We start from the raw sequence: 25,322 nt of genomic DNA, 5'->3' as shown, positions 1-25,322 counted from the left end.
TTACGGCCTACTGAAATTCAGTCAATCACATCACATCCCCAAGTCTATCTTAAGTTTTAATCACGTTTTAAGTTTTAATTCTAAACTTATATATCTAAAACTACAACTTGTATTACATCTCTGCTTCTTGTGATCATAAAATTGTAATTTACAAAGTCAACTTTTAATTTCGCTGCAGGCTATTGTTTGGAAAGCTTCCAATGGAAACGGCTGTTCGTTACCGGTTGATTGGCAATGGCTTGTGTCTTCATTCAGGAATGGAAATGTTCAATAAATAATTCACGACTTCTGCGAAGGTTGTTAACGAACATAAATTGCACTATGCATTTAAATACCGAACTACGCGCACTCAGCAAGATGCGGATGATGCGCGGTGACCAAACGTTACAACTTTTTACGATAATAAATAATTATCTAATTCTAATTAGGTAGGTAGCTACTCATCTTACCTACCGTGAATATAATAATGATAGTTTTTGTTATTGGGACCAACCGACTTAAAATACCTAGATATTAGCTAAAAGGTTCTTCTTCTTCTTTGGGTTGATGGCGATGAACTTGAGTTTTTTCGTTACTGAGGGCACACTGTTAGCTAAAATGCTCACTAAAGCCAATCAAAGTACGCTGTCTGTATTAAGATTCAGTACCCGGAGCACGAATAAATATCGTTCTCTGTGGTATGATAATCGTTTCTTTTTATTTGTATGAAAAACAAGACAGCGACGTTACGCTTGTTTACGGTAGGATTACGAGAGTTCGTGCTCAGGGTACTGGCCATAAGACCAAAAGTTGCCTGTTGCTGGGCACTTACTACCTGTGGTACCTACATACTGTTAACCTACTTATAACGTGAAGTACGGTCACCACAGCGATTAATCGCCGCGAGAGCTTGCACCTGGAATGTTCCCTCCCGGTGAAAGCCGCCTAGTGCGAGCACACAGCCTAACTATTTTCAACGAAGTTTTTTCATTCATTTTTGTTTCACATTGGTGATCCAATGTGTATGATCGTGGCATTATGCGGATTTGCAGCTAGTTACATTATTGGAATTAAGTAAAAGTTAAAGTTTCTTCCAATTTAAACAGGTGAGGGAATTTAAATTATGTCAAAGCTATAGTTTTCAAGGTGCTACCATTCCCATTGAGTACTAACTTATTGGTTAGTTATATTCGCGGTGGCCAATCACACGTTCGCGTTCTTCAAGCAAAATCAAATGAGGAAAATAATATTTCCAATAGGATTTAAACAAAACATTATTTTGATACAAGAACCAAAATAAAAGAAAATAAAATGCGTGAAACGGAACGTTCAAAGAATATTGCCATAACAATTAACTGTACTTGAATTAGTAGATTTCTTCACATTAGAGAGAACGTCAATGAATACAAAGTGAAATGATTTTATTTGTCCAATAATCCAATAGGAATAAATTATTCACAATACATTTAAAATATTGTATCATTTTCACATTATTAACCTATTACAAAATAAAATTTTGAAACAATCCGACAAAATAAAAAACACATTACAAAAGTAACTAAAAAGTATAAAAAAGTAATAAAACCTAAAAAAAGAAGTCCGCCCCGGGTGCCAAGCAGCCAAGCATCAGGGAGTGACAACAGTCGCGCAGATTAGTACTCACTGGCTGCATTGTCATGATATGGGGGGGTGCGATTGTCTTCTTTCAATCTTCGAATCGGTAGGTAACACAAATCCTGGGGGTACCAGGGGGTGCCATAGGACGATCGAGCCGCCACTGTAGCAAAAGGTCTGAATCGGTTCCGAACAACACTCCATGTCTTTTTGAGAAGGAGATTAATTAATATTTTTTAGTTTGATTGATTACTCTGCTGGTGATCAAAGTTTTAAATTGACAAATTACTTATCGATACCTTCAGGTTCAATTGTCGTATAAACCAAAACCCTACTTTTCAGGAGAGCCAAAAGACGTTTTTTTTTTTAATAAAAAAATCGTAACTTTTTTATTTGAGAAGTTATAAAAAAATGACCAAGAGAAAACATTTTTCAATTCTTGCGATGAAAAAGTCTAGATATTTAAAAAATGGGTATCTTCAGTAGTTTAAAAGTTATCTTGGAGTTACGTCCTTAAAAAAGGCACTCGGTGGTTTATACGACCCATTATATTGGACCTAAAAATAACTCTTTACGTCGTATTTGATTTTTTAGTAAACACGAGACTGAAATTGATGGCTTAAAGACCATTAGATGTATTTTTTTTGGTTTATATACCCATTGATAAAGTGATTTATTCAAATGTATTATTAAAACTATACATGTAAATAATGTATTGTTTACTATTTCCAGGCTTTTGTTGTTTAGAGAATTTGCACAAAGATATTTAACAGTGTAAAAACTATTATTTGGTTGAGGTAGAAATAATAAATTTGCTTGCATACGAAAAATAACAAGTTTATTGTTTTTTTTTTTAATTTTGCAGGAAAATTATGGCAAAACTAATAATTTTAAACAAAACTAATCACCATAAATTTTGAACAAAAAAATACAATTACAGCAAAACATGAAGACAGCTTTCCTGGTTCTCTGCTGACTCATATTGAATTCGTTTGGTTATGATAAATTTTGCATAAAGAGAAGAGCCCCAGTATGCTCAGGAGAAGGATTTGTAATTTTTTGAGAATTTCTCTAAGGAATTTATATCTTTACAAGAAACCCAAATTTAAAGTACAGCTAAAAGTAAAGGCTAGATGACAAAATTTCAATTATTTGTCCGTCAGACAGATAATTAGAAAATATTAGACTCATATTTTTTATTTTCTTTCATAATTAAATAATAACAGTGCTACATCGAGTTGAAATGGCGCGATACGTCACGCTAGAGTAGAATTTTTACTCAAAAGTGACGTCACGCGACATTTCAACTCAATATAACACTGTAATTATTCGATTATGGAAAAAAAATATGAGTAATATTTTCTAATTTCGATTTCATTACCTAGTCATCATCCCTAATAGTACTTGTAAAGTAACAAATTATTACAGAGCATATCAAAAGGGTATAAATAGCCTTCATGAGCACACTATGGCTTGTTTGCTTTGTTTAAAAGTCTTGAATTCATCACATTTAGTCGAGATCAATTCATGAATGTACTGGACCTGGAAAGCAACCTTATATACCTACCTATCTAGTTATTATCTTTAAAAGTAGAAACAATCAACTTTATTTAACTTTTTAATTAAGAAAAACTTACTTACTGTCCATACATACATATGTGATGCAATAAACAAATGAATATGAATATGAAACAGATAATTACCATATTGAATACGTGGACTTACGACGTTGGATCCAAATATCTGGCCATATGTCTTTGGGCGTAAAAACCATTTTCAATTACGAGAGAGTTTTACATCCTGGCTTAAAAAAATGTATGGTTGATACATCTTAGCAAAAATACCAAATACAAGCATTCGGTTTTTACATCGTTTATAAGGTATTTATTTATCTTTTAGGCTATAGTTTTTTGGGGCGTATAAACATTTTTTTAGCGAATTTCAATATATCGAATATACAGCTCGATAGAGAAAAAAATTCTGATTAAAATGGTATATATAAGGTGTTATTTTTTGTACTGATCATACTTTACCAACGCATCTAATAAAATCATACAAATACAACCCAAGTGTTTTTAAAAAAAAATTCAGGCTAGTTTTTGTTTTTACTTTTCCTAACAAAAAAAAGATATTATTTTTACAACCATCCTGTCTTCACTCACTGCCTCTCTCTCTTTCTTTACTCATTTCATTCATACGAGTACGAACAATGGCCGCGCGCATTCATTCAACGTTCACACACATAAAGGTTAGATTACACTAAACCTACGTTACCAAAAATTATCACTCGTGAGTATGTACGATGTTACGTCATGTTAATAGGTACTACGCGCTGGGAGAAACAAAATCTAGCTACATAAGTAGGTAAATAAGTGTATTTTCATTAGTGTAATAGCGGGGGACTTTTCCAACGAACCGAGGCGAATCATCCGCGTTAAACTAGAAATTTAAAAAAGGATAGAAATTGGAATTCAATATCTACGGTTTCGTAATGCCTACGCAATTTATTTAGAGACGTAATAAAAAATTGATAGGTACCTACATACCTATTACTACTTCGCTTCGCTTCAGTGGAAATGCACCCTAATATTGAATATGAATAGGTGTTGTAAATAAAACTCACTGATCAATTTTCCTGGTTTTAATTCCTAAATTATGATTTGCCATCACACTTTAGATTCATTGATTTTACTTATTCACACATTTACCTATTTTGAATGTTGTTATTTAAAGTTCCTAGGTTATTATTACACAAATCACAATACATTTTGAACGTCAAGCCTTTGTTGAATGTTCACGTAAACACTGTCTTGCACTGTCTAATCTAGCCACGATCGAATTGAGGTAATGCTTTCGGGCTGCACACTTGCTTGCTGTTCACTAGACACCACGTCGGATGTTGTATTCACAATTCGCGCACTAACTTTTTTACGGAAAAAGTCCCTTTCGCGTAAACAAGCACTCATCTGTCCAAATCACACTGTAGGTATGTACCTAGGTAGACTTCCGCAATAACCATCGATAGAACTAGGTCGCGGTCGTGGCCCTTTGGCAACAACTCCTTGATAAGGCATTCCGTATTTTTACGCAAAAGCCGCCGTCTGCGGCGCTCGCATCTGGGTACCGCCAGCACTGTGCCGGTGATTGAAATTGAAATCCAGAACTTCGTCCTCGAAGCGCACGGAATCTCGTCAAGTCAGGATACGGCTGCGCTCCCTGAAGCGCTGCGCGGCTCCAAACAAGCAATGAAGGTTTTCGACTCGTCAATGTTTCTCGTCGGCCAGTTAGTGTGCCCGAAACATAATTTCACCTGCGTTTTGTTATTGATCAAGCGCGGCATTGTAATAAATCACACATACACTGCAATACGTTTGGGCGCATTGGACGGACTGGGACGATTATTTATGTTGTTGCGCTCCCGCATGCCGATCGGCGGCTCGGCGCGGGCTGTGGGCGCGGAGCGACTGGCATGGCAGCGAGCGATATCAATATGGCCGACTCACGCGGCGCGGCACGTGGCAGGTCGTTGCCCTCGGCCGGCTACTACGATAGTGCGTACAAACGAATACTCACCGCGCTCAAAGGATGATTTATTTTTTATTTTTTTCGAAACATTCTTTGTCGTTTTACTCGAAAACTAGCCTGAATTTTTTTTTAAAAACACTTGGGTTGTATTTGTATGATTTTATTAGATGCGTTGGTAAAGTATGATCAGTACAAAAAATAACACCTTATATAACTCAATTTGGCCAAAATGGTTTATACGACAATTGAACCTGAAGGTGTCGTTATACATTATCTTTTTTCCTAACTCAAAATCTAAATTACTTAATTAATAATATTTTTTTTTATGATATTGTTTAAACATATTTTGTGACATATCCACCGTGCATGCCACCGTGAGATGTTGGCGATGTATTCCGAGATGTTAGAAGTAATTTTAATTTATGTGATGTCAACATTATTCATTTCAGTCATTTAGATATGGGGGTGCTGTCAATTTCTATCAAACCCAATTTTTTGGGTTTATTAAAATTTTTAAACAGTTTCAACTGGTTTATTGTGTTCTTTAGCTTAATTAATCTCTCAGTATGTATATACGAGGATCAAATAGGCAAATTCGACTGGTAAATTAACATTTTAGGTTATAATATTCATGTCACTGAAGGTTCACAGTTTGGTGAATTTTTAATGAAATTATTACTTTCAGGCGGCAAACATACGTGGGAAGGATAAAATTCTCACAGTTTGACACAGTTTCAACGGCCAAAAAGATTATTGTGGCCACTGAAGAGAATGTATTAGCGGCTTTGAATCTGAAGACAGGTAATTGATTTTATTCAATGTTTCCGTTTTTAATTAGGTAGTGATAACAATGAAAAAACATTGAATGACTTGCTGAATAAACATTAAATTACATTATGCTAAGTGAGCAATAGAAACAGTAAGTGCAAAATGAAGTAACCCCTACATTCTTATTGATTAATGAGCTCTGATGAATGAATCTTATTTAGCTTCATCTGTCTAGCTAGATGAATTAGAATCTTATATGAACTTTTTGTATGACTTAGCAAAAAAGTATTGAAATTAAAGTTGTTCAACTTAGAGGTCTGTTTTGTAATTCTACTTGCTTTTCTTCTGGTTTAGGGCAAGTAGTATGGCGCCACGTACTAGAAAGTGCGTCTACAGGCAATATCCACCTTCTGCATGTCTCGGAGAAAGTCGTGACTGTCACTGGGTCCAATCCTTATCTAGTGAGGGGATGGGACTCAACAACAGGTAAAAAATATATTTTTCAGTATTAAAGAGACTATGATAACTTTTATTATTATGAAAAAGATCTACCCCTTTTTTGCATGTACATTTTCTAGCTTTCTGGTTTTCCTTTTGATTGTTTCCAATTCTTAATTCCTAAATAGTACAGTAGTAAGATACTTTTTTCTTTCAGATTTGATTGAGTTTTCCCTTGAATCACTATGTAATAAATTCATCCACAATTTATAAGATTCCTTTGTAATGACAACACTTACAATTCCAGGTGTGCTCCTATGGGAATGGTCGCTGACCCTGCAGAAGGAAGAGCACGCAGAGTTCTCGGAGTGGTGGGTGCAGCAGGGCATGCTGGTGCACCTGCTGCCCGTGTTCGGATCCCACCTCGAGGTGTCCATGTACAACCTGATGACTGGCCAGAATAGGGGAGCTACGTCTAGGTTGCCGGCTATTTGGACTAATGAGGGGTAAGTTTCATACATTTATATGTATGGATTGCATTGTAGCGATTTGCTTTTAAAAAAGATTAAAAAATGACAAAAGGGCTTACATAATTATTATGCAAAAAGAAATTCACGTGTGTAGATAATGTTTACAAGATTTACAAAGAATCTTCTATGCCTTTTCCCATTTCACTTCATCATCATCATCATTATCAGCTTTCTTTGTTGCTAAGATAGTATTATCTTGTTTTCTCTGGTTGTTGATCTGAGTTTGTTCCTAATCTTTTGTAGTGATTGTTCATAATGTCATGGCCTACATAAGGATCAAGTTATAAAGAAGAACTTCGTAAGAATACTAATTGGAAAATCACAATATTTTTTGCTTTCAGATGTGTACTATCAGCTCCGTACTACAGCTGTGTCTCTGGCAACATGGGAAGTCAATTGCTGCTCTCACTGGATGTAACATCAAATGCAGTACAAATTATAAGCAAGCCACTCTCCCAGTACATCTCTGAAGACGACGGCAATATCAGACCTTTAGATGCTAACAGTGTGCAGCCTGGCTTCATTATAGGGGACAAGAAGATTGTTCTGATCAAGAATAATGAGTTCCAAGTGCTAGGCGTCAGTGTGGCGGACCAGTCGGCCAGTGTGGCTATAGTAGACAGTGGCAGTGGACAACTGGTACTGCAAACATGGACTGATGAGGTTAAGGTTAGTATGTTTATGATTGCAAATATCAAGGGTTGTACATCAAAAAACAAGTTAACATTGAATAACAAACAAGCCTTTGAGAATGAACTGAGATCACAATAAAAATTGCTTATTCTTCTTATACTCCTTTTTCTTCCTCGGTCCCTTACTGATGAGGATCGCGACCACATTATAGTGTTCCTCCACAGACAGTGGTCATAAGCTGTACTTGTTTATTACTTTATTTATTGTGTATTCTCCTAAAAAAGTCGGCAGATGAAATGACGTTAATTGTAGGACTGAATAGTTAACAGGTTTGAAGCAGTATGCATCCAACCAGCCTATTATAAACTCTCAATCCCAGTTCGTAACTGGCAGTTCCTAGGTTATGCAACATTAATCATCCCTACAATTCTTTTCAGGGCTTCTCCCTTACGGCTCACAGCGCGTCCACAGGCGCTCCAGTATCCGAGATTCGCAGCTCAGACGCGGCATTCCGGCCGGTGGAGCCCGAGTTGGCGGCAACTTTGTGTAGCACCACGCCACGCGAGATGCACGCCTGCCGCCTGCTGATAACCGCTGCTGATGACTCGGTGCACCTGATGCAGCAAGGAGGTGAGTGGAATACTTGGTTTTAAGGTTAGGACGCTGTGTTTCAGCTAGCGGAGCCCAAGCTAGCTGCGGATGCTGCTTAGAGCGTTTTATGTAGCAGGGAAGTGAGTGGATTTGGGTGTGATACGCCGATATTAGACTTGGGTTTGGCTCAGACGCGTCATTTCGGCTGGTGGAGCCCGAATTGGCGGCAACTTTGTGTTCATTTCGGCCGGCGGAGTCCGAGTCTGCCGCACTGTGCAGTACCACGCCATGCGAGATGCACGCTTGCCGCCTGCTTATAACCGCTGCGGATGACTCGGTGCACCTTATGCAGCAAGGAGGTGAGTGGAATACTTGGTTTTAAGGTTAGGACGCTGTGTTTCAGCTAGCGGAGCCCGAGCTAGCTGCGGATGACTTCGAGCGTTTTATGTAGCAGGGAAGTGAGTGGACTTGGGTGTGATACGCCGATATTAGACTTGGGTTTGGCTCAGACGTGTCATTTCGGCCGGTGGAGCCCGAATTGGCGGCAACTTTGTGTAGCACCACGCCGCGCGAGATGCACGCCTGCCGCCTGCTGATAACCGCTGCGGATGACTCGGTGCACCTTATGCAACAAGGAGGTGAGTGGAATACTTGGTTTTAAGGTTAGGACGCTGTGTTTCGGCTAGCGGAGCCCGAGCTAGCTGCGGATGACTGAGCGTTTTATGTAGTAGGGAAGTGAGTTTATTTGGGTTTGATACGCCGATATTAGACTTGGGTTTGGCTCAGACGCGTCATTTCGGCTGGTGGTGCCCGAGTTGGCGGCAACTTTGTGTAGCACCACGCCACGCGAGATGCACGCCTGCCGCCTGCTGATAACCGCTGCTGATGACTCGGTGCACCTTATGCAGCAAGGAGGTGAGTGGAATACTTGGTTTTAAGGTTAGGACGCTGTGTTTCAGCTAGCGGAGCCCGAGCTAGCTGCGGATGACTTCGAGCGTTTTATGTAGCAGGGAAGTGAGTGGACTTGGGTGTGATACGCCGATATTAGACTTGGGTTTGGCTCAGACGCGTCATTTCGACCTGTGGAGCCCGAGTTGGCGGCAACTTTGTGTAGCACCACGCCACGCGAAATGCACGCCTGCCGCCTACTGATAACCGCTGCGGATGACTCGGTGCACCTGATGCAACAAGGAGGTAAGTGGATTACTTGGTTTCTTAGTAACAACCGGACGCTGTGTTTCAGCTAGCGGAGCCCGAGCTAGCTGCGTGACTTCGAGCGTTTTATGTAACAGGGAAGTGAGTGGTTTTGGGTTTGATCCGCCGACATTAGACTTGAGTTTGGCTCAGACGTGTCATTTCGGCTGGTGGAGCCCGAGCCTGCCGCACTGTACTGATGCACGCCTGCCGCCTGCTGATAACTGCTGCGGACGACTCGGTGCACTTGATGCACCGACACCAACTTTGCGATACGCGTGCATCTGCTGTTTTGGGCTTAGCTACTACAGAGAGCGCTTCTATGCTGCACGCGCGCGCTGAATCTATTTGATACGTAAATAGTTGCCGTTTGAGGCGCATACTGTGCGTGCACGATTCGTACACGTGCGTGAATCTAGACAAAACTTAATAGTTCCTTACTATATTTAAAATTCGGTTAGATGAATTTCAAAACTAATTGAAATATTTTTCTCTATGATATTTTATTTTATTTATTTATTGAGAAACTCAACAGCAATTTTACAATTTACATGGTTGAAGCATTACATTAGAGATACTTAGCCAATTTCTGTTTTTTACTTGTCACAGGCCGCATCCTGTGGTCCCGCGAGGAAGCCCTAGCGAACGTGGTCGCGGTGGAGTTCGTTGACCTGCCCGTATCGGACCTGGATGCTGCCATTGAGTCCGAGTTCGACCAAAAAGAAGGTTTGTAATTTCATTTTGTCATTTAAAAAAGTTTTAATAGCTAATCGACACTAAAAAATAAAGTTTCAAAATGAATCATATCTCAAGCGTGACTGTTGTTTTCTATATTTGGCCAATAATTTACTTTCTTGAGTTTGAATCGAGTTTTGCGCAACTTAGATATTGGATGGATGTTAAGATGCCATGAATGCCATGAAGAATGCGACTTCTTTTATTGAAGAAGGAATGTGATACATTTCTTTATGATAACTTTGTACTATACATAATATGTGAAGAATTTGATTTGAATATTTGAAGAGACAAAATTAAATTGAACTTTTTTTTATTTCTAGCTGCCAAGATGTATAGTAAGTATTCAGTAGATTGTGGGTGTGAACCTAAATATGTGTGCTAGACTTTGTGTTAAAATCTCTTCCGACTGAGACCTGTTGTGGTAGCCTTTTTCATTTTGTATATTTTCCTTGGTGTTTAAATTTTTTTATGTTCGACAAACTTCGCAAAACGTATCGCAGTATCAGATCAGTTCTCAATCTGATCAAGTGAGGGTTATTTAGATTTTTATTTTTAAGTCTATATGTTCAGGCGTATTTACTTGATTGCGAAGTAATCCCACTTGTAAATAGTAGTTTTTATACTTTCGATTACCTGTCAATAAGCTACATAAGTATGTACACAATTCCAAACTACAATTATTAGCTTTTGCAGTTGCACGTGACTGGTAAGCAACTCTCCTTTTTTCTCACTTCCTTCGTTGAGAATAGACATTTCTGCGTCTCTGATGTACCGCTACTTTTGTTGCTGACTGTACTCACATCCACATAGTTTCTTTTTAGTTGTTAACAACTTCGGCATTGCTAACGTCCGTCATCGTGAAATTGTAAATTATTCATGAATGTTATTCCAATTCCGTAACTAAATAAGGTCAAATTTTGAGTGCTAAAATAGCTTTGTAAAAGTGTCCTCATCCAGAAGCTCTTATCTTTGCTTCAAAGCACTAACTTTTTCACACGGGCTGTCGTCAGGAAATTATAGTGGCGATGTCCGCTGTCTGCTACCTGATACGCCGTCGCCTGTAGGGCTATTCCGAAATGCTGTTTACGCAGTTTCGACTCTACCTGTCACTGTCGCTCATGCTGGCATCTGGCTTTGCGTGAGAGGGATAGCAACATTCGAAACTTCAGATAACTTTTTCCGAGTAGCCCCACACTGTTGACATAACCGGTTTGTTAAGATTGACCCGGTGCCCGATGCATATTATTAGGGGACGTTTAGTTAATAATATCCAGATTCAGTATAAAGGATAAATGCAAATAATAGTTCAGTACCACTTTTGTTAGCCACAAAATCTTGATCAACTTGTGATGTGAAATGTGGTTGCATTTAAAAGAAAGTGTTTGAACATTAAACTTTAGAAGTGTTGTTATCTAAAATCTAATGTATTATGTAAGACAATTCAATACAAATGATTGTTTACAAACAAAAAAAAACAAAACATAGTAGCTAAGAAAATATTATGATGTAGGTATCGCACTGATGTATTCTCGTGGGACGTGCGTGACTGCAAAACAGCAGTAGCTTAATGGAATAATTTCTACTAGAACCCAACGACTCAACTAATTCTGACTCTTACAATAACCATAATGTTCACGCAAATACAGCTTCTATTACCTTCACCATTAGGTTCGGTTTGGGCCGCGTTCTCCCGGCGCCTGCAGACGCAGTTTCAACAGCTGCAGACGCTGATCCAAAGCCTCAAAGGCGCGGAGACCAACACCCAGGATACATCCACAGCGTTGGTTCGAGACTACTTCAATCTGCACAAGATTATTGTGCTGGTCACTGATGCTGGAAAGGTAAGAATAATAATCGAACGGCTTAGTCATCAAAATGACAACTTCTCAAAATGACAACCGGGACGCAAAATGTCCACAAATAATCGAAATATCCGAAATAGACAATATTATGTGAGAAGTTGTCTTTTAGCGAAGTTGACATTTTAAGAAGTTGTAATTTCGAGAGAAGTGGACATTTTGCATCCCGGTTGTCATTTTGAGAAGATGTCATTTTGATGACTAAGCCAATCGAACTAAGTACATATTTTTACAGTCATATTCAAAACTTGACGCTCAATCTTTAATCAACATAAGAAGATTCAAGTCAGCTGTGATTAGCTTGTATGCACTCGTAGGTAAACAACATGCTCACACGTTTTAAATTCGTCTATTCTTGTGTGTTCATTTCATACCATGGTCGCCAATCACAGGTTAAATTATATCCAAAATACAAGCTTACATTAAGTTAGAAGAATATCGAATGCATATTATGATCTACAAAGTAGAAACTATCGGTACACATTTGTTTTGTCTGACTTGTATGTTATATTCTTGGTCTGTTGTATTATTTCTAGTATTCCAGTGCTTCTGTATTAAATATGGCATGTTATTCCTCCCAGATATTCGGCATGGACAACCTATCCGGCGAGATCTTATGGCAGCGCTTCGAACCCAGCTTGGACGCTGAGAACGTGGTCGTGTTCACGCGGCGCTCGGCGCGCCACCCGCCGCTCGACGCATACCTCACTATTGTGGGGAAACACGAGGTATGTTTGTATAGTTCATCCTTTGAGAAATAAACAAGATGGGAAGAGATAGAAGATATTGTCAACTCGACAGTCGTATCGACCTTTTGTATCGCTGCTAGTTGGCCGTAATTTAGTTAACCCGTTGATCGAATTTCGAACACATGCCACGTTAACGGGTACGAAACCGTCAAAATGGTGAAGCCGATTCGCGCGACGATCAATCAATCAAATATCAATATTGTCAAAATAACATAATGAGAGCACTCATGATGAAAATTACTGGTAAATTGATAATATTACACGAATATTAACTAAGCGCTTACATTATGGTTTCTGGGCGAGATGAAATTAGGAATCGCTGAAACCACTTTGAGATTAACAGTCATATTTAATTGTGACTCGACTGCACATTCTTACTCAAATTGTACACCTAGTTTGTTTGGACGTCATTTTTTATATTTTTTTAATGAATACTACTAATTTGATCGTCCACAGGAGACAGGCAACGGGTTAATAATAAGCCTTAACCCGATCCGGGGCACTTTAGTAGGCGAGCAAGTGCTACACCTCGACACACAGTTACTGCAGTGCGCGTTACTACACCGCACCGACCCGGAGAAGCTGCATGCTCTATTACTGCTGGATAAGGACGAGAATGTGCAAGTGAGTGGTATAGTATAGTTGCAGGAAAAGGGTTAATAATAAGCCTTAACCCGATCCGCGGCACTTTAGTAGGCGAGAGGGTCTTACACCTCGATACACAGTTACTGCAGTGCGCGTTACTACACCGCACCGACCCGGAGAAGCTGCATGCTCTATTACTGTTGGATAAGGACGAGAATGTGCAAGTGAGTGGTATGGTATAGTTGCAGGCAACGGGTTAATAATAAGCCTTAACCCGATCCGCGGCACTTTAGTAGGCGAGAGGGTCTTACACCTCGATACACAGTTACTGCAGTGCGCGTTACTACATCGCACCGACCCGGAAAAGCTGCATGCTCTATTGCTGCTGGATAAGGACGAGAATGTGCAAGTAAGTGGATTTTTACCATAACGAGGAATCTCTTGGCCTGCATCTCAATACGAATTTATTTCTTGACCATCAATGTTAATACACAGTCTATTATCTATCAACATCAAGTGATGATCAGGCTGAAGGTGGAAGCTAGTTTCACTTGGAATCCTCAACCAGAGAGGAACTGGCTATCCTACTTCAAATGTAAATGTTTTCTAAAATGGATGATTGAGTCAGAGCTACCCTTTACCTTAACACTTTCCCGGACAGTAACCCAGACACAATATAAGTTTAATTGTTATGACGTATATAGCAGTTCACTGTCCAGGAAAGTGTTAATTGCTATGTATAATTATTGCTTTTTATTTATTCACACAGGTATTCCCCGCATCGGCCGGCCCTCTGGTGGAGAACATGTATCTCTACGTAGCTGACAAGCACACTGCTGACGTACAAGGATACGCCCTAAGATACGACGGCAGGGTATGTTATTTTCATCATTATTTCAGCTAATTTTAATTCATTTCTGGAAATAAGCAACCTTTGAGGAATACTACGAGGCGCGATCCTTTGGTTATTTTATCCAACCCTAGTTTGCAGTATTCTATACTACCTTAGAACGATGGGCATGCTCACAATTGTTTTTAGACTGATGACATCAAACTTTCCCCAATAAAAATCCGCCAAGAAATTCCTTTGGAGCTGTTGCAGGAAACCTAGTTGTTGTATGCTATCGAATGAAAACAACCGGACACAAAAAGTGTCTGATTTCATGTAGATAGATTATATGAAAATAAAATAAACTTGCACAGTTGCGTTTACCCGACTTGGTTTCCCCAGTGTTTTCGCTCTAGCTCGAGTTCGAGCTCTACTTTATAAACCCTTTTAACTTACATTGACTATTGTTTCTTCCCTTCCAGGCAGTGGTAGCCCAAAAGACATGGGCATTAAAGCTTGGTGGAGGCTCGCCGCATCGCATCGTGGCGGCGCGCGCCGGCGGCGGGCGCGCGGGTTCGGCGGGCCGCGTGCTGGGCGACCGCAGCGTGCTGTACAAGCACGCCAACCCTAATATGGTGCTGTTCGTGACGGAGGGACCCGACCCTATACACAAAGGTCAGTTGTGGCACAGACGGAAGCGCTTAAGATAGGTGGAGGGACTTCGTCATGGAGCTAGGGACCAGACCCCATACACAAAGGTCAGTGGTAGCACAGTATACGTGGGCGTGCTAACTAGGCGGCGACCGCAGCGTGCTCTACAAGCACGCCAATCTCAACCTCGTGCTGTTCGTGACGGAGGGACCCGACCCTATACACAAAGGTCAGTTGTGGCACAGATGGGGGCGCTCAAGCTCGGCGGTGCGTTTCTCTTCGTCACTGACAGACCCTATCCTATACACAAAGGTCAGTGGTAGCCTAGACGACGTGGTCACTCAAGCTAGGCGGTGGTTCCCCTCGATGCATCGTGGCGTCGTGCGTTTCTCTACGTCACCAAGGAGTCTGACCCCATACACAAAAGTCATTAGTAGCCCAGTATACGCGCGGGCTCGGCGGGCCGCGTGCTGGGCGACCGCAGCGTGCTGTACAAGCACGCCAACCCTAATATGGTGCTGTTCGTGACGGAGGGACCCGATCCTATACACAAAGGTCAGTTGTGGCACAGACAGGGGCGCTCAAGCTACACGGAGGGACTCGAAGGGACTACCTCACAGGGCTAGGGACCCGACCCCATACATAAATGTCGAAACGGGGTCGCTCAAACTAGCCGGTGCGTTTCTTTTCGTCACCAAAGAGTCTGACCCCATACACAAATGTCAGTGGTGCATACTCAGTAGACGTGGGTGCGCAAACTAGGCGGTGCGTTTCTCTTCGTCACTGACAGGCCCTACCTTATACACAAAGGTCAATGGTAGCCCAGAAGACGTGATCACTCAAGCTAGGCGGTGGTTCCCCTCGATGCATCGTGGCGTCGTGCGTTTCTCTACGTCACCAAGGAGTCTGACCCCATACACAAAAGTCATTAGTAGCCCAGTATACGCGCGGGCTCGGCGGGCCGCGTGCTGGGCGACCGCAGCGTGCTGTACAAGCACGCCAACCCTAATATGGTGCTGTTCGTCACGGAGGGACCCGACCCTATACACAAAGGTCAGTTGTGGCCTAGACAGGGGCGCTCAAGCTACACGGAGGGACCCGAAGGGTCGAAACGGGGTCGCTCAAACTAGGCGATGCGTTTCTCTTCGTCACCGAGGGGTCTGACACCATACACAAATGGCAGTCGTGCATACTCAGTATATGTGGCTACCTCAAACTAGGCGGAGCGTTTCTCTTCGTCACTGACAGGCCCAACCCTATACATAAAGGTCAGTTGTTGCCCAGTATAAGGGGGCGCTCAAACTGGGCGATGCGTTTCTCTTCGTCACTGACAGGGCCAACCCTATACATAAAGGTCAGTGGTAGCCCAATATACGAGGGTGGGCAAACTAGGCGGGGCGTTTCTCTTCGTCACTGACAGGCCCAACCCTATACATAAAGGTCAGTGGTAGCACAGTATACGTGGGCGCTCAAACAAGGCGATGCGTTTTTCTTCGTCACCGAGGGGTCTGACACTATACACAAATGTCAGTGATGCACACTCAGTATATGTGGCTACCTCAAACTAGGCGGTCTTCGTCATTGAGCTATGAAAGCGGCAGCTATGAAATACAAATCAACCAGTCGTACAGCCGCTGCATTTGTTATTAGCAGCTTTTTTCTGTAGCCTGATTCGGAATAGTAACAGTCCCAAATGTATACCACATGTTGCAAAATACTCTGAAATAATATAAGTATGTCGCAGACGGTCATGAGTACGGACACTTAAAGTGAAACGCATGTGCGCCACCTAGCGGCGAATCGGCGCAACACCGCTTTGGCGCGCTTCGACAGAGTCGTAACGGTCACGGCGGGACGGATCGAACTCACTTTCGCTCCGGACGCCGACAAGAGAAGACATCGTCACGGAACTGTCCCACGTTTCATCTAGTGCCTATTTTATCGCTCGACGAAGTCTAGATTGTAGTACTAAGAACTAAGTGCTGATTTTGAACTCTGTTTGATGATTATTAAAAGTGTTCGAACACAAGTCTCATTCTCATTGCACGATACCCTATTTCGCCCACAATATCTGAGGTTCGAATCCCTGACGAGCCGACAAGTATAATAATACAAGTAACAATAGATTTATGTCAACGAAGCAGAGGTAAGATTAAAGTTGTAATAGGATGCGTGAAAGCGCTTCATAAAAGCCTATTAGTAGAAAATTTATGACTAATGGTTTTCAGACGTGGTGGTAGCGACGTGCGTAGACGCAGCGTCAGGCGCGGTACTGGCTTCAGCTGCGGCGCGGCGCGCGCGGGCTCTCCCACTGGCGGTACAGCAGGACAACTTCGCCGCCTTCGTCTACCACAGCGACAAGCATCGTAGGACTGAGATCGGTGAGTTGTAACCTTAGTTCATCTCAATAAGGTTCAAAATATGGGAGCAAGATTGGTGAGCTAAAAAAAACACGGGACTATTCCCACCTCTCGTTCCCACCACTGCAACTCCTGTGTAGCCAGGATCTACAGCTTGACCGCCACAAAAACCCAACCAATGAAGGTCAAGTTTGTCCCGGGGGAAAGTTAAACTGTCATTGGACCCGCAACGAAATTAATCAGAAGAACATAGGAGGAGTTCGAAATTAAGGTTCGACTTCCCTCCATTGCAAAGCGGATGACAGGTGACAAACAAAGGTTTAAAACCTTTAAGAAAAAGATTATGCACCACGGACAATAAATTAAATTAAGGGGGCCTATCTTATGAGCAATTAGCAACTACCTGCCAATAATATTTTTCACAAAATCGCTTGAAAGCACGGAAATTTTTCCTTGTCGCGACAAGATCGGTGTAATAAATTGCGGAAACAGATGTATGTTGTATTGAATTAAGCATTATATCACGTTCATGTTTCCAAAGATCACACTCCCACAAGATATGATGGGCAGACTGCTCATGACTGACATCATCAGTGGAACACTCGCAAAAAGGAGACGGAACTAGTTTGAATTCGTGAAGTTTATGTTTAAAGTTGCCATGTCCCGTGAGGAACTGCGACGAGCAATGGTCGATTTCTAACCATCGCCTAGTTAGACGTTCGCGTACATTCGGGAAGAATTTATATAAGTGACGTCCTTTGACTGACGTATCCCATCTTTTTTGCCATTCATTAAGTAAATCTTCTTCAACGACTTCTCGGGAATCAAATAATCGACTTATTTTAGAACGATCGCGGCTATTTAAGAAATCGGAGGTTATATTTTCCCTTGATGCGAAGTACATAGCCGCACGCTTTTGTACCTCTAAGTCGACCGGCAGTACACCAGCCAGGACTGGCAGAGCCTCCGTGCTCACAGTTCTGTAAGCTTTGCAAAGAAAAATCAATGCAAGGCGTTGACTTTGGAGTAGTTTCCGTCGAGCGGCTCCTATAGTAGCTCTGTCAGCCCAAACTGGTGCACTATAGCAAATGGAGCTTAAATAAGTGGCCGAATATATTACTCGGAGGATTTTAAACGTTAGACCCCACGTCGAGGTTGAAATGTGACTTAAAGCATAAAAGTTCTTTTTAGCTTTTTCACCGATCTGTTTAATGTGCTCGACAAAACTAAAGTTTTTCTCTAAAATTAGTCCGAGATAGCAAACAGATTCCCGTTTTTTAACAGTTATTTCATTGAATTTAATGCGAGGCAAAACTTTATTGGTGATTGGTGAGCTAGTCTGAAAACATCCTTCTATCTTAAACTAGCTTTCCGCCCGCGGCTTCGCCCGCGTGGAATTTTGTCTGTCACAGAAAAACAATATCGCTCACCGCTTAGACCTACCCTGGACTACGACAAACATTTTAAAACCAAAATCAGCTCAATCGGCCCAGCCGTTCTCGAGTTTTAATCGGACTAACGAACAACAATTCATTTTTATTTATATAGACTAGATCAAGATTAAAATATGGTGACATGTCAGTTACCACCAGCCGGGCTAGGATGCGCGTTGAGATAAAATCTTATCAATAGATGATAAGCGTATGGGCTTATCGCGGCGCGCATCCTAGGCCTGCAGGTAACAGATAAAAGGTATTAACAACATTACCTCCCAACAATTAAGATCAAAATATGGAAGTAACAAGTCAGTCATCATCAAGTCAAATGGAGACCACAAAACCAGCGACCGAGACGGGAGCCGGTCCCGTTTCTAAGCTTTCACGACCACTTTCTCGACGAAGACCTGAAAAGAAAATCAATGCTGTTGTCAGCATGAGCTAAACCATTTCCAATCTCAGAGATTGAATATCTATTGGTACTTGTTCAATGAGGGTTTTCGCAATTGAAAAATCCGCCAGATGGCAATACGTAGACGCGAGGTCCAAATGCTGCATGATTGGTTATTTTTGACATGACATTGACAGATATGTCAAAATCCACCAATCACGCAACATTTGGACCTCGCGTCTACGTATTGCCATCTGGCGGATTTTTCAATCTCGAAAACCCTCATTGAAAGTACATATTGTTATTTGTGTTATAGTGGCTATTTCGGTATAATCAGGTACCTTAGAACTGTACGAGGGCAAGTCCCGCTGGCTAGAAGCGGGCACAGCATTCAGCTCTTTCCGCGGCGCGCGCGCCCCCAGCGTGTACCGCGCGGCATATGTGCTGCCCGCGGCGCCGCGCGCCTTCGCCGTCACCACTACCGAGCGATCGCTGACGGACAAACACGTGTTGCGTGAGTAGAACATTTGTTCATGTATAATAAGGCTTCAGCATTAGCACTGGATTTGTACAAGAGCAAGTCTCGCTGGCTGAAAGCGGGCGCGGCCTTCAGTTCGTTCCGCGGCGCCACTCGCTTTCACCGTCACCACTACCGAGCGATCGCTGACGGATAAACACGTGCTGCGTGAGTGGAACATTTATTCATGTAGAAAAGGCTTCGGCATTAGCACTCGAGCTGTATAGATAATGCCTTCCACGAAGTCGCGACCCAACATTCTTCCGCTAATGTTTGAGTATTATTAGTACACGCTGAATTATCCATGAGTGCACACGCACACTGCAATAATGACGCTCAGATTGTTCGGATCAAACTTCCCATACCCCGCGCTTCCCTCGACCAAAAATTAGTGGGGCGCATCTTCGTGGATGGCACTAAAGTCCGGTCGCCGAGCAGATATAATTTCGTCCAATGACCCCACTGTCGCGACTGTGCGACGGGCGGTCGCAGTGTGTGTGAGAGCGCGACAGCAATTACGCGCGAGCGATAAGGATGGGTAGCTTAGGGTCATTGGATGAAATTCTATATGCTCGGCGACCAGACTATACGAGGGCAAGTCCCGCTGGCTAGAAGCGGGCACAGCATTCAGCTCGTTCCGCGGCGCGCGCGCCCCCAGCGTGTACCGCGCGGCATATGTGTTGCCCGCGGCGCCGCGCGCCTTCGCCGTCACCACTACCGAGCGATCACTGACGGACAAACATGTGTTGCGTGAGTAGAAACTATATTCTTACATGATTGTTTATAAGTACTTAAATGTTATTCTGAACTTTGTTACGACTTGTTTGAATAGTGTAATTGGTATTACCGTTCTATTCATGAATAAATAAATAAATGATTATTTTGTTTACACTTTAGATTTGGCCTTACTCTACACACTCTACAGTTGGCACCACGGTAAAGTAAAGGCCTAGTCATAGCGACAACTGGTAAAAGCTGAAACGGCAGCAAGACTATCGCATTTGCATTCACCAGAATGGTCCCACTTCGTAGAGTAAGCTCTTGTCACCCGTCAATGAGTGAGTTGAGTGGTACCCCTCATCAGAAAATAGCTTAAACATTGGAAAAGCTCACCATGTTATAATAAGTCTACAATCACAGGATGTACACAGATAACTGTAATTATTTAATTTCGCCCAATCTATCCAGCCAGTCGGCCAAATTCTCCATTTGTGTCTGGTATATTAGAAAGAGTCGTGCTCCTGCAGCTAACGTGCTGGAGATAAATATCATTATTTTAATAATAACCTCATAATGATTTAACTTTGCAGTGGCGTTATCAACCGGAGCGATACTGGAACTTCCTTGGGCGTATTTGGAGCCGCGGCGACCGCTGGCTCCCACGCCCGAGCAGCGAGAAGAAGGCCTCATACCATACGCGCCCGAACTACCACTACCCGCCGACGCAGTACTCAACTATAACAGAACACTTCATAGGATTAACGCAATCTACACTGCGCCTTCGGGACTGGAGTCTACTAGCTTGGTGCTGGCTACTGGCTTAGGTGAGTTTTGTCCTTGTGGCTTTAAGAATTAGGTTTCAATTAGATTGCCCTACGCGCCCGAACTACCACTACCCGCCGACACAGTACTCAACTACAACAGAACCCTGCATAGGATCAACGCAATCTATACTGCTCCTTCGGGATTAGTCTACGAGCTTAGTGCTGGCTACTGGCTTAGGTGAGTATCGTCCTTGTGGCGTTCAGATTTAGGTTCCAATTAAATTGCTCTACGTGCCAGAACTACCACTACCCGCCGACGCAATACTCAACTAAAATAAGACGCTGCACAGGATCAACGCAATCTATACTGCTCCTTCGGGACTGTCCACTAGCTTGGTGCTGGCCACTGGCTTGGGTGAGTGTCGTCCTTGTGGCTTTAAGAATTAGGTTTCAATTAGATCGCGCCGATACTCTATGCGCCCGAACTACCACTACCCGCCGACGCAGTACTCAACTATAACAGAACACTTCATAGAATCAACGCAATCTATACTGCTCCTTCGGGGTTAGAGTCTACGAGCTTGGTGCTGGCCACTGGCTTGGGTGAGTGTCGTCCTTGTGGCTTTAAGAATTAGGTTCCAATTAGATCGCGCCGATACTCTACGCGCCCGAACTGCCACTACCCGCCGACGCAGTACTCAACTATAACAGAACCTTGCATAGGATCAACGCAATCTATACTGCTCCTTCGGGACTGGAGTCTACGAGCTTGGTGCTGGCTACCGGCTTAGGTGAGTGTGGTCCTTGTGGCTTTAAGAATTAGGTTCTAATTAGATCGCGCCGATACTCTACGCGCCCGAACTACCACTACCCGCCGACGCAGTACTCAACTATAACAGAACCCTGCATAGGATCAACGCAATCTATACTGCTCCTTCGGGATTAGTCTACGAGCTTAGTGCTGGCTACTGGCTTAGGTGAGTATCGTCCTTGTGGCGTTCAGATTTAGGTTCCAATTAAATTGCTCTACGTGCCAGAACTACCACTACCCGCCGACGCAATACTCAACTAAAATAAGACGCTGCACAGGATCAACGCAATCTATACTGCTCCTTCGGGACTGTCCACTAGCTTGGTGCTGGCCACTGGCTTGGGTGAGTGTCGTCCTTGTGGCGTTGAGAATTAGATTTCGATTAGCTCGCCGAAGTAGTACTCAATTATAACAGAACCCTTCATAGAATCAACGCAATATACACTGCGCCTTCAGGACTGGAGTCTACAAGCTTGGTGCTGGCTACAGGCTTGGGTGAGTGTCGTCCTTGTGGCTTTAAGAATTAGGTTTCAATTAGATTGCCCTACCCGCGCGAACTACCACTACCCGCCGACGCAGTACTCAACTATAACAGAACCCTGCATAGAATCAACGCAATCTATACTGCCCCTTCGGGATTAGAGTCTACGAGCTTGGTGCTGGCTACCGGCTTGGGTGAGTGTCGTCCTTGTGACTTTAAGAATTAGGTTTCAATTAGATTGCCCTACGCGCCCGAACTACCCCTACCCGCCGATGCAGTACTCAACTAGAACAGAACCCTGCATAGGATCAACGCAATCTATACTGCTCCTTCGGGATTGGAGTCTACGAGCTTGGTGCTGGCTACTTTCCTCTGCCTTTTAAGATGAACTATAATCGCACAATGCATAGAGTCAGCGCCATTACTGCAACCTCAGGGCTGGAGACTACTAGCCCAGTGGTTCATCGGGGCGTGCCAAAATGCGTCTTTTGATTTATGTTCTATTTGGATAAGAGGTGTGGTCGTGGTACTAAAGTATAGTTTCAAGTTTACAAATGAGTTAAAGATCAACCGGTCACTGTTTAGAATAACTTTATATCAAAAGATCACAAAGTCAACGCATCATCTCTCTTCCCAGACTTATTCTACACACGAGTGGCGCCAAACAAAACGTTCGACTTACTCAAAGACGACTTCGACTACTACCTGATCACCGTAGTGCTGGGAGCCCTCATACTTGCCACGTATAGCACCAAATACTTCGCGGCGCGCAAGATGCTCAAGATGGCCTGGAAGTGATCGCGAGGCGACAGCGGCGCGACTGTGGCGATCCACTTCGGTATTGGTTCGGTGTTAAGCGCTTAATCTAACATCGAGAGGAAAGTGAACTTGGAAATATTTAACTTGATTTATGTTTGTCTTGTGCTGTCTTCAATTTGGTAGTTGACAACACCAGTCTATTGGCATTTAGATGCAACTCAAAAGTAACTAGCAGTTGCAGTTTCGTTGCAGTTGCGTTTCACCGTCTGTTCTGGGCCTAAGAGGTCGCATAAAATACCCTGTGATGTCACGAAATTATTCTTGGGAGTTATTGCTTTGGTGTCAACTAGCAAATTAGCAGTCAGCCCAAATAATGTTACCGACTGTAATGTTTAGTACCAAAAACAGTATTAGCTTAAGCGCTAAACAAAAAGTAATATCCAACACCGTCGTCTTCACAGTCCAAATCTTCAATAAAATATAAATATAGACTTTATATAAATATAGCCTCGTGATTCGTGTATAGTGAGTGTTCACGTAAGTAAATAAATAAAAAGTAAACAGTTATTGGTTAACTAATCTCTGTAAAGCTCGATTCACACATATCAGTGAAGCTACAGTTCCGTCACAGTACCGGCACGCATCCCATACATCTGACAAGTGTCAGTGTCAGTGACGATAGAAACTGCATGAAAGAATATTTCGCACTGTGACGGAACTGTGGCTTCACTGATATGTGTGAATCGAGCTTAATAGTTCACAAATTACACGTCAGTAATATTATTAGAGATCAATAAGAGATCAAATTAATTTGAGAACTACTTGTATTCAGTTTATTGCGACGTGATCTATTTAGCATTAATTTTAAAATGTTTTAAAAACGTTAAGTTTGTGAAACTGGAAAATATTAACAAAACGTTCTGAAGTTATTTTATATCAAAAACATATCGCAAAGGAATGAAGGAAGCTAATGAAAATTTATAGAACTATTTATTTATTCACTGTAAAATATGTAAATAGATTACGTTGCAAAACATCTCGGTTTATGTATAATTAGCTAGTGCAATGTAGTCATATTGTATTATTTATTTACAAGTGATAAGTAACACTTGTTATCAAAAATCATTCCAGGATTAATACTTACCTAAAATTTATTGAATAGCAAATACCTGGATTAGATTTTAATAAAAAAATGCAAACATTGATATATAATATTCCTCTTGAATTTAATATTAAGATACGTTGCGTAATACGTCAGTAATATTTGAACTGCATTTTTTACACGATGGTTTCTAGCAATCATCGGTATTTTAATAAAATAAGTAATTAAGAAACGGAATGTTCTAAAGTTGTTAATCCAAATGTTAGAATTTCCTTTCTCTTATTAAACCTCAAAATATGCAATTATATTACTCTGCGTAAGATTACAAATTACTGTCCATTCTCTGGGATTTTTTTCTGAGCTTTGGGGAGATTTAAAAGGGATGATATTCGTATAAAGATTCGATAAGTCTAAGACACTTGTACGATTCTGTTAGGTAGATTTTGTACTTGGAAGTGTGGTCAAAATAGATTGTCAAGTATGTATCTATTACTCGAGTTAGCAAATTGTAAAAAAAACTAAGTATTGCATTTGTTAACTACACTTAAACATTTACTCTGTTATCTTAGAATAATATTATATCAATTGCACTTTATTTACATTTCTTTAGAACATAATCCTTATAAATGAATTTTTAACTTGTAAGATATTGGGGATCATATAAGTGTATGGTTTTTGTTCGTAATTGTATTGCTCACGAAGGTATGTTGTTTAGCAGTTAAGGTTTAAAGTATTGCGATCTTTTTTGTTTAACATGTTGTTTAATTTATCATTAACTTGTTTATAGCTACATCTCAAATATTATGAAATTATGACTCGTTTAGTTATTTACATGAGCGTACATTATTTTGTGGAACGTTTTCAATCAGTGTCAGTCTACTCGTACTCGCATATTGTATCCCTGAACTATGAATGTATTATTTATAAAACAATAACGTAATAGCTTCTACTGCGCTCTTGTTAAAATACAACGAGTAAAATGTTTTAAAGGGCCTATACACTAGTATCTGACACATCAGACTGTTATCTGTCATCGTGAATTGCCAATCTCATTGGGCGACACGATTCAAATGCCATCAAGGTGACGATGCTGCTATTTGTTTAAGATAATTATAGATTCACCAATAATACGGCTAGAACGTCACCTTAGGTCGGATTTCCACTAGAATGTCTGCAATACGGTATGTTCCATGTCTTATTTCCTTTCAAATAATATACTACAAATTAGAAGACAAAATGTGCCTATGCATGTAGCGTAGCGGTCTAGTCGAAACCCGACTTATTTAGCTAAACGATTT

The 25,322-nt window shown here is 41.7% G+C and overlaps 1 protein-coding gene across 1 annotated transcript; it reads left to right on the top strand.

Moving 5' to 3' along the window:
• The first annotated feature begins 5,567 nt into the window (after positions 1 to 5,567).
• On the top strand, positions 5,568 to 24,945 carry LOC135076642 (ER membrane protein complex subunit 1). Its single transcript, XM_063971065.1, has 21 exons — positions 5,568 to 5,720; positions 5,804 to 5,919; positions 6,241 to 6,372; positions 6,632 to 6,830; positions 7,196 to 7,523; positions 7,925 to 8,117; positions 8,270 to 8,437; positions 8,588 to 8,716; positions 8,865 to 8,993; positions 9,882 to 9,998; positions 10,331 to 10,345; positions 11,679 to 11,851; positions 12,451 to 12,597; positions 13,075 to 13,242; positions 13,433 to 13,612; positions 13,973 to 14,077; positions 14,515 to 14,707; positions 16,912 to 17,064; positions 19,208 to 19,384; positions 20,698 to 20,931; positions 22,801 to 24,945. The coding sequence occupies exons 1-21, from the start codon at positions 5,578 to 5,580 to the stop codon at positions 22,959 to 22,961; spliced, it is 3,360 nt and encodes a 1,119-aa protein (XP_063827135.1). The 5' UTR covers positions 5,568 to 5,577; the 3' UTR covers positions 22,962 to 24,945.
• Positions 24,946 to 25,322: the final 377 nt, after the last annotated feature.

This window comes from Ostrinia nubilalis, chromosome 12 (genome assembly GCF_963855985.1).
Source record: "Ostrinia nubilalis chromosome 12, ilOstNubi1.1, whole genome shotgun sequence".
In the NCBI taxonomy this organism is placed as follows: domain Eukaryota; kingdom Metazoa; phylum Arthropoda; class Insecta; order Lepidoptera; family Crambidae; genus Ostrinia; species Ostrinia nubilalis.
Note: the sequence above shows the minus strand (reverse complement) of the source record. Positions and strands in the feature narration are given on the sequence as shown.